Here is an 11,233-nt window from a genome sequence, read left to right on the forward strand (position 1 = left end):
AAAAAAAAAAAAAAAAAAAAAAAAAAAAAAAAAAAAAAAAAAAAAAAAAAAGAATCACAGAATCAAAGCAATAGAGCTGAAGGTGCCTGAAAAACCAGCTAATTCTGTGTTCTGTCATACTTTCAGGTAATTTTTTTATTATGTTAACTTATATTTTTTATTACATTAACTTTTTTCTGCACAGCACCTTCTTTTAAATAATTAAAAGAATAACTATAACATAAGAGGCCTGACTGCTATCCTTAGAAAGGCCTATTTACAAGGTTGGCCCTTGGCTGGCGTTGGGGATCTTGGACTTCAGGAGAGTTCCCATCATTACCAGAACTAATAAGACCAGCTTACTGTGCTGAAATTGTTTGTAGAAACAATATAGTTTTTGATGATCACCTTTCCTTCCAGGGGTCTGGAATTTTGGTACATGCCAGGCAGAGGCTGCCTATGTGACCAGCCTCCAGTAAAAAACCCTGAGTCTCAAACTTCCCTGGTTGGTAATATTTCACACATGTGTCACAATTTGTTTCTGGGGGAACTAAGCATGTTCTATGCAACTCCACTGGGTGAAGACTCTGGAAGCTTGTGCCTGGTTTCCTCTGGAATTTACCCCTTGCACCTTTTCCTTTTTGTTAATTTTGCTTTGTATCCTTTCACCACAATAAATCATAGCCCTTAGTACAACAAATGCTGAGTCCTTTGAGTTCCCCTAATGAATCACTGAACCTGGGTGTGGTCTTGAGGACCCCTGTTATGGTCTTGAGGACCATAACAAATGCAAACAATGCAAAGTATAACAAAAGGATTACTGCCAAACACATAAACATAACTAGTTGGTTGCATTTTGGTTTTTTTGTTTTACCATTGTAGTTAACCATGTTAAGTGAAAGTGAAATGCTCAAAATATCTAATATTGGTTCTTAAAAGATAAATAAAGCATGGATCCTTGATCTGAAGAAGCTCACAAAGTAGTAATGACGAAAGATTTGTGAGCAAATAACTATAATATAATGATAAATACTATTTTCATGAAAATGTTAATATTTAATCTACAAGAAAAAATTCCCTGCTTTTATTTAATACTGAAAACTAAATTCACTGTCAAAAAATTTACTTGACAGAAGTATTTTATGTAATGTTTACTCACTAAGCAAGAGAAAAAGACCCCATGACTTCCATTTCAAGGTATATAAGCACCAAAGGAATTCCCACACCACAGTGAACATTCAGAACATAGTTACGTGAGCAAAGGACTAAATTCATCTATCTTCCAAGTAGTACAAACTTCTTATATTTTTATCCATAAGAGCAAAAACCTTGATTTATTTTAAGTTTTTAAACACCATACATACTTTTCATCTGGACGCAAAATGCTACAGTAAGAATCAGGGCGATTTACAAAGAAACCTGTTTTCTTCACCACACTTTCTGCAATCACATTCAGTCGATCAAGAACATTACACAGCTTGCTGAGGAGAGAAGGAAGAATAAGAAAAGTGAAAAGAACACAAGTTTTAATACATATTTATTCTTATCTCTAAAGCAAATAAAGTATATAATGACATTCAGGAATTTGATTTTAAAAATTTCTTAGTTTGTACTGGTAGTGTAGGGGCCAAAGGAAGACACAACCCCTTCAAACCCCCTAAAGGTTCTCTGAAAAATCATCTGATAAACACAGATTAATATGAAGAACAGGCATAACAAATGCTATTATATCATAGTTTTATGTGACACCAGAGCCTTCATAAGGTATAGGAAAAACTGTCCATATTTATGCTAGGTTCTATAAAGCAGGCACAGCTGTGTAGAAATGTGATTGGACAAGAAAGATATGATCTAATGCTAATAGACTCAGTGGGGAAACCCAGCAAGGCCTGTCTGTTCAGATTCTTCTTGATGTCTCTGTGTAGCATTCCTCTCTCCAGAGTGTGAGGCAGGACCCTTTCTGGAATGGAGGTCTTATGACCTACAATCAGACAATGTAGTTCAGAGAATTTCTTTATGGCCAGCTCCAAGACAGGCAGGAGGAAGATTATATCTGTGACCTGCCTTGGGGAAGAGGTATTCTAGTTTCTGTGGCTTGCCTCCGGGGACAATGAGGCTGAGAGACAGGAGAACAGGAGAAGGTCAGAGGAAAACTTTGCTTTTGAGGCTGCTTCTGAGGCCTTCACTTTGGGGTATTGCTTTCTGGGCCCCAACAGTAGGAGCGACATCCCTACAAGAGCATTTTCCAAAGACTTTCACTCCTGAAGAGCTGTCAGTCAAGTCAATATACATTCACAAAATGACTGTGAAAAGAGCACAATGCACAGCACAGGTGGCAGGAAAAGAAAAAAATTGTACAATAATATGAATGGCAAAAACCTGTAATCAAGGGACCGGCCCGGTGGCGCACTCAGTAGAGTGCGGCACTTGGGAGTGCGGTGGCGCTCCCGCCGAGGGTTTGGATCCCATGTAGAGACCAGTCCGCTCACTGGTTGAGCATGGTGTGGGCGCAACACCGAGGGTTGCGATCCCATTGCCGGTCGCGGTATAGGCGCGACACCGAGGGTTGCGATCCCGTTACCGGTCATGAAAAAAGACAAAAAGGAAAACAAAAACCGGTGTGGGCGCAACACCGAGGGTTGCGATCCCATCGCCGGTCGCGGTATAGGCACGACACCGAGGGTTGCGATCCCGTTACCGGTCATGAAAAAAGACAAAAAGGAAAACAAAAACAAAAACAAAAACCTGTAATCTAGCTTATACTCTAGGAAAGTGTGTGCTCCTGAGTGTGTGTATATTTAACTACATAAAATGATTTAGGAAAAAGTAGAATGAGTTAAGTACAAAACAGTATAGTAACATTTTTAAAAGTGTGTTTGTGTATCGAACTATATGACATGATTTAGGAAAAAGTAGGATGAGTTAAGTACAAAACAATATAGTAACATTTTAAAATATGAGATCTTAAAGTATACCCAGCACTTGTATGATGTGTGGTAAATTAGTAAAAAGACAATGCAAGGTTTAATGAAAGTTCCTTAGAAGAGATGAGTTTTGAATCAGATCTTGAAAAAGAGTGGTGGGAAAACATCACAGGGAGCGTGAACAACAGAAACAAAGGCTCAGGGATGGGACCTTGGCTGCTACATTTGGGGCAAAGCCTGAAGATTGAGTTTTCTGGAACAGAATAGTCCTGGGAATACATAAAAAGTTATTACATTCTAGAACCAACCAGGTGATGAGGCTTTACCATTACACTAGGGAGTCTGTATTTACCATAAACAGTGGGGAGTTATTGCAGTTTCATCCATAAGTGAGATAACCTGAAGGTGGTATCTGAGGAGGTATTTAAACAGTGAGATAGAATGAAATAGAAAAAAGTGAAACTAACACCTTTAAGGAAGAGTAGTAGAACAGAGATGTTCTGAAATGACTAGATATTTCAAACAGAATTTGCAAATGATACACATGGTAGGCAAAAAAAGAATTTGGTCAATTCATTTAAGTACTCAGAACAGTCTCTCAACAGATTGATAAAGGAAATTAAGAGTAACATTTACTTTACCATAGAGATCAGCTTCCTGTTATTTTTCATTAAAAGAAAAGGAAATTATCACAAGACAAATGAGTATCATTCACCTTTTGGTGTACTTGGCCATATCCCAAGGAATATAAACAATAATGTGCTCAGGAGGCAAAAACTGATTGAGGTAAGTCACAGCAGCGACAAGTTCTTCACTCAGAATTCTTTCATGCTTTCTTTTCTCTCGTTCCTTTATTAAAAATTAAATATTTTCAGCATTCTAATTACCTTAAGTCAGAGGAACAGACTTTTAGCATTTTTACGTCTCAGCTAAGAGAAAAACTCCTGAAATAAAACCTACCTACTATATTAAAATAATATAAATGCAAAGAAATACATACTTCATTGAATTAAAGTCAACATATAATGGACTTTCAAAGAGTCAAGGAGATCAGACTTCTTCTGGGTAACCTCCTTGAAGCCTTGAGAATCCTAACTCACCCAACACAGGCCTGGCCCACATAGTCTACACCCCATTCTGGTAGAGGAGACCCCCCACAAGGATCCAAAGGAGGGAAAACCCAATTTCAGCCAGCTGAGGGTCAGACAGAAATCAACCAGATCTGGATGGACAATCCCCAAACTGGCATAGCAGAGAACACTTTCACAGCCTTCACATGTTTTTAAATTTGACTTGCAAAATATTCTGTGAGATAGCCAAGACAGGCATGTTTTTTTTTTTCGTTTTACACTGTAGTTGAATGAACTGAGGTTGAGAGGCATTCATGAGACTAAACCTTGCCTTCTGCCTTCTTCCTGTGGTACCTCTCATTCAAGAGGAGCTAGTGCTGTATGTTCTATTGTACGGCTCTGCAGGTGGAATGCAGGCTCTGCCACTTACTAGCCATGGCCTTGGGCAAGGTTCTCAACTTCCCTTGGCCTCTAGTTTTTCATCTATAAAATGCGGTAACAATTGTATCTTCCTTACAGCATTAATGTGAGGTTTAAATGATAAAGCATGGTAAGTTCTTCTCAGAGCATATGGCATATTATGGTAAGTACTGAATAAAAATTAGCTATTTTTATTATTATCCTGATGAGGCCCTCACTTGGAAACAAACAAAAACAATTAATTCTGCAATAGTGACTCTGAAATGGTGTTAAGGCAAAAATCACTGGCATCAAAATAAGTATGGGCTGTTTTTGATCATGGAGATTACTTTCAGTTGCCATGAATTTAATGAGATAACCATTGTGGAAACAAAAAAGTCTATCTATTTATTGTGCACAGCTGAATACATTAAATGGAAGAATTAGATATGAATTGATTAAGGACCATGTTAAATCAGTTTAGGATGAAACTATATTTAGCTTATTTTTGTATCTGAGAAAATTAAATTATTTATCTGGAATTTTTCTCAAAAGTACTTTAAATCAACTAGGGAAACAAAATCTTTTTGAAATTCTTAAATCATATCTGACATTTTGTAAGATGGAGTAGAATGGTTATTTAAGCAACCTGCCTTGATCTCTGTGTAAAGAATCTGCTTTATGCATTGTCTGTCCATAACAGATTAGTGTTCGTGGATTACTTAGTCAACCTCCTTAGGGCCAAAGAACCCCTTTAACCACCAAATGAAAACTTTACACGTACAAGTGAGTTTGCATATCATTTCAAAGCGTTCAGATATCCTCCTAATGGGCATCCATGGCCCCCAGATTAAAAACCTCTGATTTGTGGTTATGCTTGACCCCAGCTTGACTTCCTACTGATACTCAGTAGCAGCACTGAAGGTACCTGGATTGCCTCAAACTTCCACAACTGGGGAAAAGTTCTCAGCACAGGGTAAAAGAAAAAATAATTCAAGGAAAGTAGTTCACTGTAGTAACTTCATATGGTGGTAGGATAAAGAGTTAATGTCCTTCAGTATCATTCTATATACACATGCACTCTTTGACTCTAATCACAGATTAATAAAGTCTTCTTCCAAGTGAATGGAATAAACATCTTTTTTTATCCTACGAATAAAATACCCTATGACAAAAACAACAAAATGTTTTTCTATTCCATGAGACAGCAAATTAATCTCCAAATTATTCTTTAGTTAATCTCTAGTTATTGTCAGGATTTTTATTACAATGGAACAATAAACAAGTACAATTTTAAAATCCACTGACTGGCCTTTAGATGCTCAAAAATAAATGTACATGTGTGAAATCTGGGAAAGAACATTTTACAATCACATGTATCTGATAGTATTTTCTGAATTGTGTATAATTAATAGAGAATTATTTAAACCATTGTAGACCTTAATTTCCATTTAACCTTAGCTTTTAAACCACACTATGAGAATGCTGTAAAATATGAAAAATATCCACTAATTTTGGTCCAGGTTTACATTCCATTAATACTTTATAATTTAGTGCTTTAGTAATAATTTATTTCTCTACTAACAATATCTTATTTTCTATACTTTTACTGGAAAAGCATCCATGAGTGTTTTCATTATTAAAGTTTTCCTATTTTAATTTTTCTATTATGTACATTACAGCCACTGTTCAATACTAGGCTAAGGTTAGAGATTATCCAGCTATAGCCTTCTATTATTCTGAGTTGACAGGGAAAGAGATATGAATATAAAACTTCTGAATTAATGTGAATAAATATCTAGAAAATGATGTATTTAGTATCTGAATGATTTATTTTACAAAGCCAATCCCTGGTAGGATGAGATTACATAAACCAAAGAGCAACAAAAGAAGAAATGAAGCTAATTGCTTCATTGTCTCCCTCTTCTCCCGCCACTGACACTTTTGGGCCATACTCTGCCATACTCCTGATTAAAAACACACAACACACACATATACCCCCTGCTCCTTTGAGCCCATGCACTTAGTTATACAGTCCTCTCCTGAGAACTGTCCTCCTCAAGCTTTGCCTCATCCTGGGTGACATTCAGTACCTCCAGCTCCACTTTCACTCCAGTAAGTCCCTATTCCCACCCTCACATCTTAGAGCCAAGCCACCATCACAGGTAACTGCCCTGCTTTCATCATTTTTATCCAGAATCTCTTTTATTTTCAGATTACTTGTTTTAAATACCCCATCTCACGAGGGCCCGAATCCACTGACAGGTCTACTTTCTCTATCAGGCCTCTCCTTTATGCTCCATCCTTATCCAGTTCGGATTTCATGTCCACCTCAATCACACTATTGCCAATATCCAAAATGCCTTTGATCCTGTCTTTTATGTCACACCTGTCTGGCAAAATTAAATGAACTCAATTATTTATTTTATCTGTGCTTATGCCCATACACAAGCCCTACTGGAAAAATGCAGGCAAGAGCAGAATGGTTCCATTTAAGAAATCATGATCACCAACCTGAAATTGGCCCTTAGTACTGCTGGTCTGTTTCTAGTCAAATTACCCTCCCACATACATGAGACTGTTAAACTTTCTCCACTACCCTGAAACTTCCAGATGACCTTTCCTCCTACTCTAAAGAGAAATTAAAGCCATCAGAATGGAGCATGCATGTGCACAAACCCACACACATCTGCACCCTTACTATTCTCTGTTCTCCCATTAAAATAGTTCCCCCACCATGTTTCAGATTTCATCATTTCCTACTTTCCTAAGTACAAAAAACCCCTGATCATCCCTTTTCTCTACTGTGTACTATAACTCTCCCTCTCAAATGGATACTTCCCACAGGCTTTTAAACATATCAATATGATCTCTTTAAAAAAACACAAAATACCAACTCTTCATCATTCTCTAGGTACTCCTGCTGGGAGAAAAAAAAGTACTACACTCACTGCCCCCACTTGCTTGCTTTTGTCCCACTCTCAATCCACTTCAATCAGTGCCCTCCATGGTGCTGACACCAAGGGGCATTTTCTCCATTTTCATCTTACTAGACCCTCAGCAGCATTTGACACTGTTCACCACTTACTTCCTTCACCATGAAACATGCTTTCATGTGGCATTCACAACACAGCACCCTCCTGGTTTCGTCCTACTCTTCTGGCTGTTTTTTCTTACTCCTTTAGAGATTCAGCCTTTCCAACTGGACATTAACAGCTGGAGATCCTCAAGATTAGGTCTGAGGTTTTCTTTTTCTCACTCCATACTCTCTGTATGGGCATCCTATCCATGCCCACGCCTTCAACTGTCACATGTACATAGAGTCACAAAATCATGTCTTGGCCCAGACCTCTCCTTTGAGCTCTTGTCTCGTACACTGACCATCTACTTGATACCTCCTTTTAGAGGACTCAAATACACCTCAAACCTCAGCATGTCCACAGCGTACCCATGATCTTCCCCCACAAACTGTCAGTTTTCCCCATTTCAGTGAATGGCATTGCCATCCATCCACCTGAGAAGCCAGAAACCTAGGAGTCGAGCCTGATACCTCCCTCTCCCTCATCTCAAATCCAGCCCATCACTAAGTCTACTGACTCCATCCACTTTTCTCTCTCTCTACCACACCACCCTAGTGTAAGCCAGAATCACCTCTGTTCTGGACAATTATAATAGCCTCCTATCTGGTCTCTCTATGTTGAAGTCACAGTAATGTTTTCAAAACATAACTCTGACAATGATCCTCTCAACCACACTTTCAATGGCTTTCCTCTACTCTCAGAATAAAGACCAGACTCATTAACACCCACTACAATGCTCTGCACGGTCTGGCCACAACTATCTCTTCAGCCTCATCTCACCACAAGTTCTCTTGCCTTCACCCTCTGGGCCCCAGCCACACAGACCTTCCTTCTCTTCCTCAAATCCACCACACTCCCTCCTGTCCTAGGGCCTTTCTACATGCTGTTCTCTCCAAGTTGAATATAACTCTCTGTCCTCTTGACCTGTTTCTTTCTTCAGGCTGAGGCTGACTCATCACATCCTCACGGAAGACCTCTCTCCCACTACAAACCCTCATAGCATTATCTGCCCTGTACTGGTCTCTCTGTATTACTTCACCATCTCCTCCAATATACTAGAAGCTCCATGAAGGCAGGAACTGTTTCTGTGATTGCCTTGGCATGTAGAAAACACTCAAAAATACTTGTTAAATGACTGACTAAATGGACACAAGGTTCCTTGGTTTTTCAATAAATTGACTTACATTTATTAACCAATCTCTCAGAATAACCTCAGACACTGCTAGGTTGTTGGCCACTGCCACAACCATACAACATAACAAAACCCTCACTTTTCATACTCTCAGGGTATTCTTGGCTGCTGACTGAGATTCTTTCAATTCACTTGGTTGCAACAGATGCAAATAAAACTTATTGTCTGGTCTCCTTGTCCTCCAACTTAGGCCTGGGACCTGTATAACAACTCATACACACAAGATATGTTGGCCAGTCAGTGTCCTCTGACAAGGAAGCAGAGGACTAAGAGGCCAGTGCCACCACCTTGTCTGGGCTTCTCACATGCCCACCTGATTCTTGAGCCACAAATTTACCCCAATTTTTAAATTTAGCCTTTTGATCCTATTACTACATATTAATTTGCCCAGGAGACCTTATAAATTGTCAAGGGAGCTGGCAGTATCAAGGCCAAGCTGTGGCAGTTTGATCTTCAGGCTTCTTTCTCCATGTTGTCCTGGAAACTAAGGCAGAAATTTCACCCACACCTAATTCACACAAGGAAATCAGGAGCCCGATACAGTGAATCACTCTCTTCTCTTGGAAACATACTATTGATTTCTCCAGGTATATAGGGAAGAGGCCACATGGAATCTGAGGCCAAATGACAGTGGCTCAGACACAGCAAGCTGTCACAGCACAATAATCTATAAGTCTCTCCTCTGGGGAGAGGTAAAGCACAGTTTGTTAACCCCTTTTGAGGAAGATGTTGTCTAGGGAGTTTGAATCTCACAACCAAAGAGATGAGAGCACTTCCTACCTTCACTAAATTCAAGATGATGATGGGGGAGCCAAACCTCTGAAGCATCTGGTCAAAGTGAAGGGCAGCCACATGTGCAAATGGATCCGCCTGATCCACTGAGAAGGAAAAAAAGAGGAATAAATACCAGAATGAAAATTACAAAGCATAAATAAAAGTGTAGGGTTTATTTAATGTTTAAAGAAATGCAATTCAACTAATCCAGTAGTCTCACTTCCCGAATCCCTCTCAAGGAGCTCACTAGATGCTCATTCACCATGCATTTATTAAATTTGAATGATTCTTACATTTCTGAGTGAAATACAAATAATTTACTAACAAAATTAAATATAAACGTATTGCATAAAAATAGTAGAAGTTCCTCTTCTAAATCATCTATCTTTTAGGACTAAAACCTTGCTGAAACTAAAGCATTTATGAGATTTCTGTAACAACAGTTTATTATCTCTAAATGTAAGCATGGAAGAGTTACTATTAAAAAGACTGTTCTACACACATGTAATGGGTGGCTTAGGCATCATAGTTGAAATATCCTGAGACCAGTATAAGGGAACTGATCCTCTAACTTGCACATAAGAAGAATAACTTCCTGCAGTAAAAGACATCACAGAAGCATCACAGAGTATTTGTTCAGTCTCCACTTCATTTGCAACATCACCCTGAAAAGAAAGGTACATTTAAAGATAGTTTATGTTCTTAGAATTTTTTAATGGAAAAAAACTTCAATTGTACAATGAAATTATAATTCCTATTCTTTGAATGTCTTAAAAGAGGTAAATGTTGATCAATATTCAGTATGCACATTAGAAAAGCACAACCATTAAAATGTAATAAAGGAACGCAATTAAAAGTAGCAGAAAATAAACTAACGAAAAATAATAAAATAGCTAATAATACAAGTAGTATATAGAGAACAGCTTGAATGGTATAAATGGTAGGGAGAGAGAAAAGAAAAACAATTACATGAAATTATACAGGATATAAGGAAGACCAGAAGAATATCAAAACTTAATTCTGAAGACCAAAGAGAAACAAAAGGCCAGAAAAGTGAAATTCAAATAATATCTGATGGATAGAAGGGGAAAAAAAGGGTTTTTGAGGTAGCTTTACTTATATAAGGATATGACAAAGAATAATTTTAGAAGCATTAATAACATGTTTATTTGACTATCCTTTGAATATTCAAAAGTAAATAATATAGCTGCAAAATGCTGATTTTTCTTCAAGCACCAGTTATAATTATTCTCATTGCTGATATAATTTTAAGAACAATGTTGCTATTTTAATCCAGAACCAAAATCCAATGCCTCCCTCCATCTGTCTACTCAATCACACATCTGCTCAAGACTCTAGTTATCTATTACGAGTAGACAAGGAGCACTCAAAGGAGAGGACGTGGCTAACGGCAGGATGGGTACATTTTCGTTGTTACTTTCTAATAGTGAACAGAAAAAGGAGTCTGGGCAAAAAAGAGAGGAGGGCAAAGGGTTTCCCAGGCCTTGCTGTACTTTGTCTTCTCATCAAGAATTTACTTCCAGTGACATCCCTTAGATGAAGGTGCTTTGCTGTTTTTGTCTCTACATTAAACATGTACTACATTTTTTCATATATTACAGAAATGGCTCATCCTCATACATTAGTCATTTCATAACACTCTAAAGCACTGCATAACTCTAAGACAGTTGACTTTTCAGAATATCTGCATATTAGTCATATTCCTCACAAGTTTCAGATACTCTGGAGAATTAATTATTTTTGTGGTGATATCCCAAACTAAGAAATTCCACTTTTTAAAATTCCACTGTTTCA

General features: G+C 38.0%; 1 protein-coding gene across 1 annotated transcript in view; it reads right to left on the bottom strand.

Annotated features, from left to right (window-relative positions):
- FIG4 (FIG4 homolog, SAC1 lipid phosphatase domain containing (S. cerevisiae)) overlaps positions 1-11,233 on the bottom strand; it is a 114,837-nt gene that overhangs the window by 59,653 nt on the left and 43,951 nt on the right. Inside the window, exons 8-12 of the mRNA XM_008587415.1 lie at positions 10,789-10,859; positions 9,921-10,083; positions 9,425-9,522; positions 3,619-3,752; positions 1,344-1,460 (exon numbers count right to left, since the gene is read on the bottom strand). Of these exons, the coding sequence (XP_008585637.1) occupies positions 1,344-1,460; positions 3,619-3,752; positions 9,425-9,522; positions 9,921-10,083; positions 10,789-10,859 (583 nt within the window). The remainder of the gene's footprint in view (positions 1-1,343; positions 1,461-3,618; positions 3,753-9,424; positions 9,523-9,920; positions 10,084-10,788; positions 10,860-11,233) is intronic.

Source organism: Galeopterus variegatus, unplaced genomic scaffold (genome assembly GCF_000696425.1).
Source record: "Galeopterus variegatus unplaced genomic scaffold, G_variegatus-3.0.2 Scaffold4384, whole genome shotgun sequence".
NCBI lineage: Eukaryota > Metazoa > Chordata > Mammalia > Dermoptera > Cynocephalidae > Galeopterus > Galeopterus variegatus.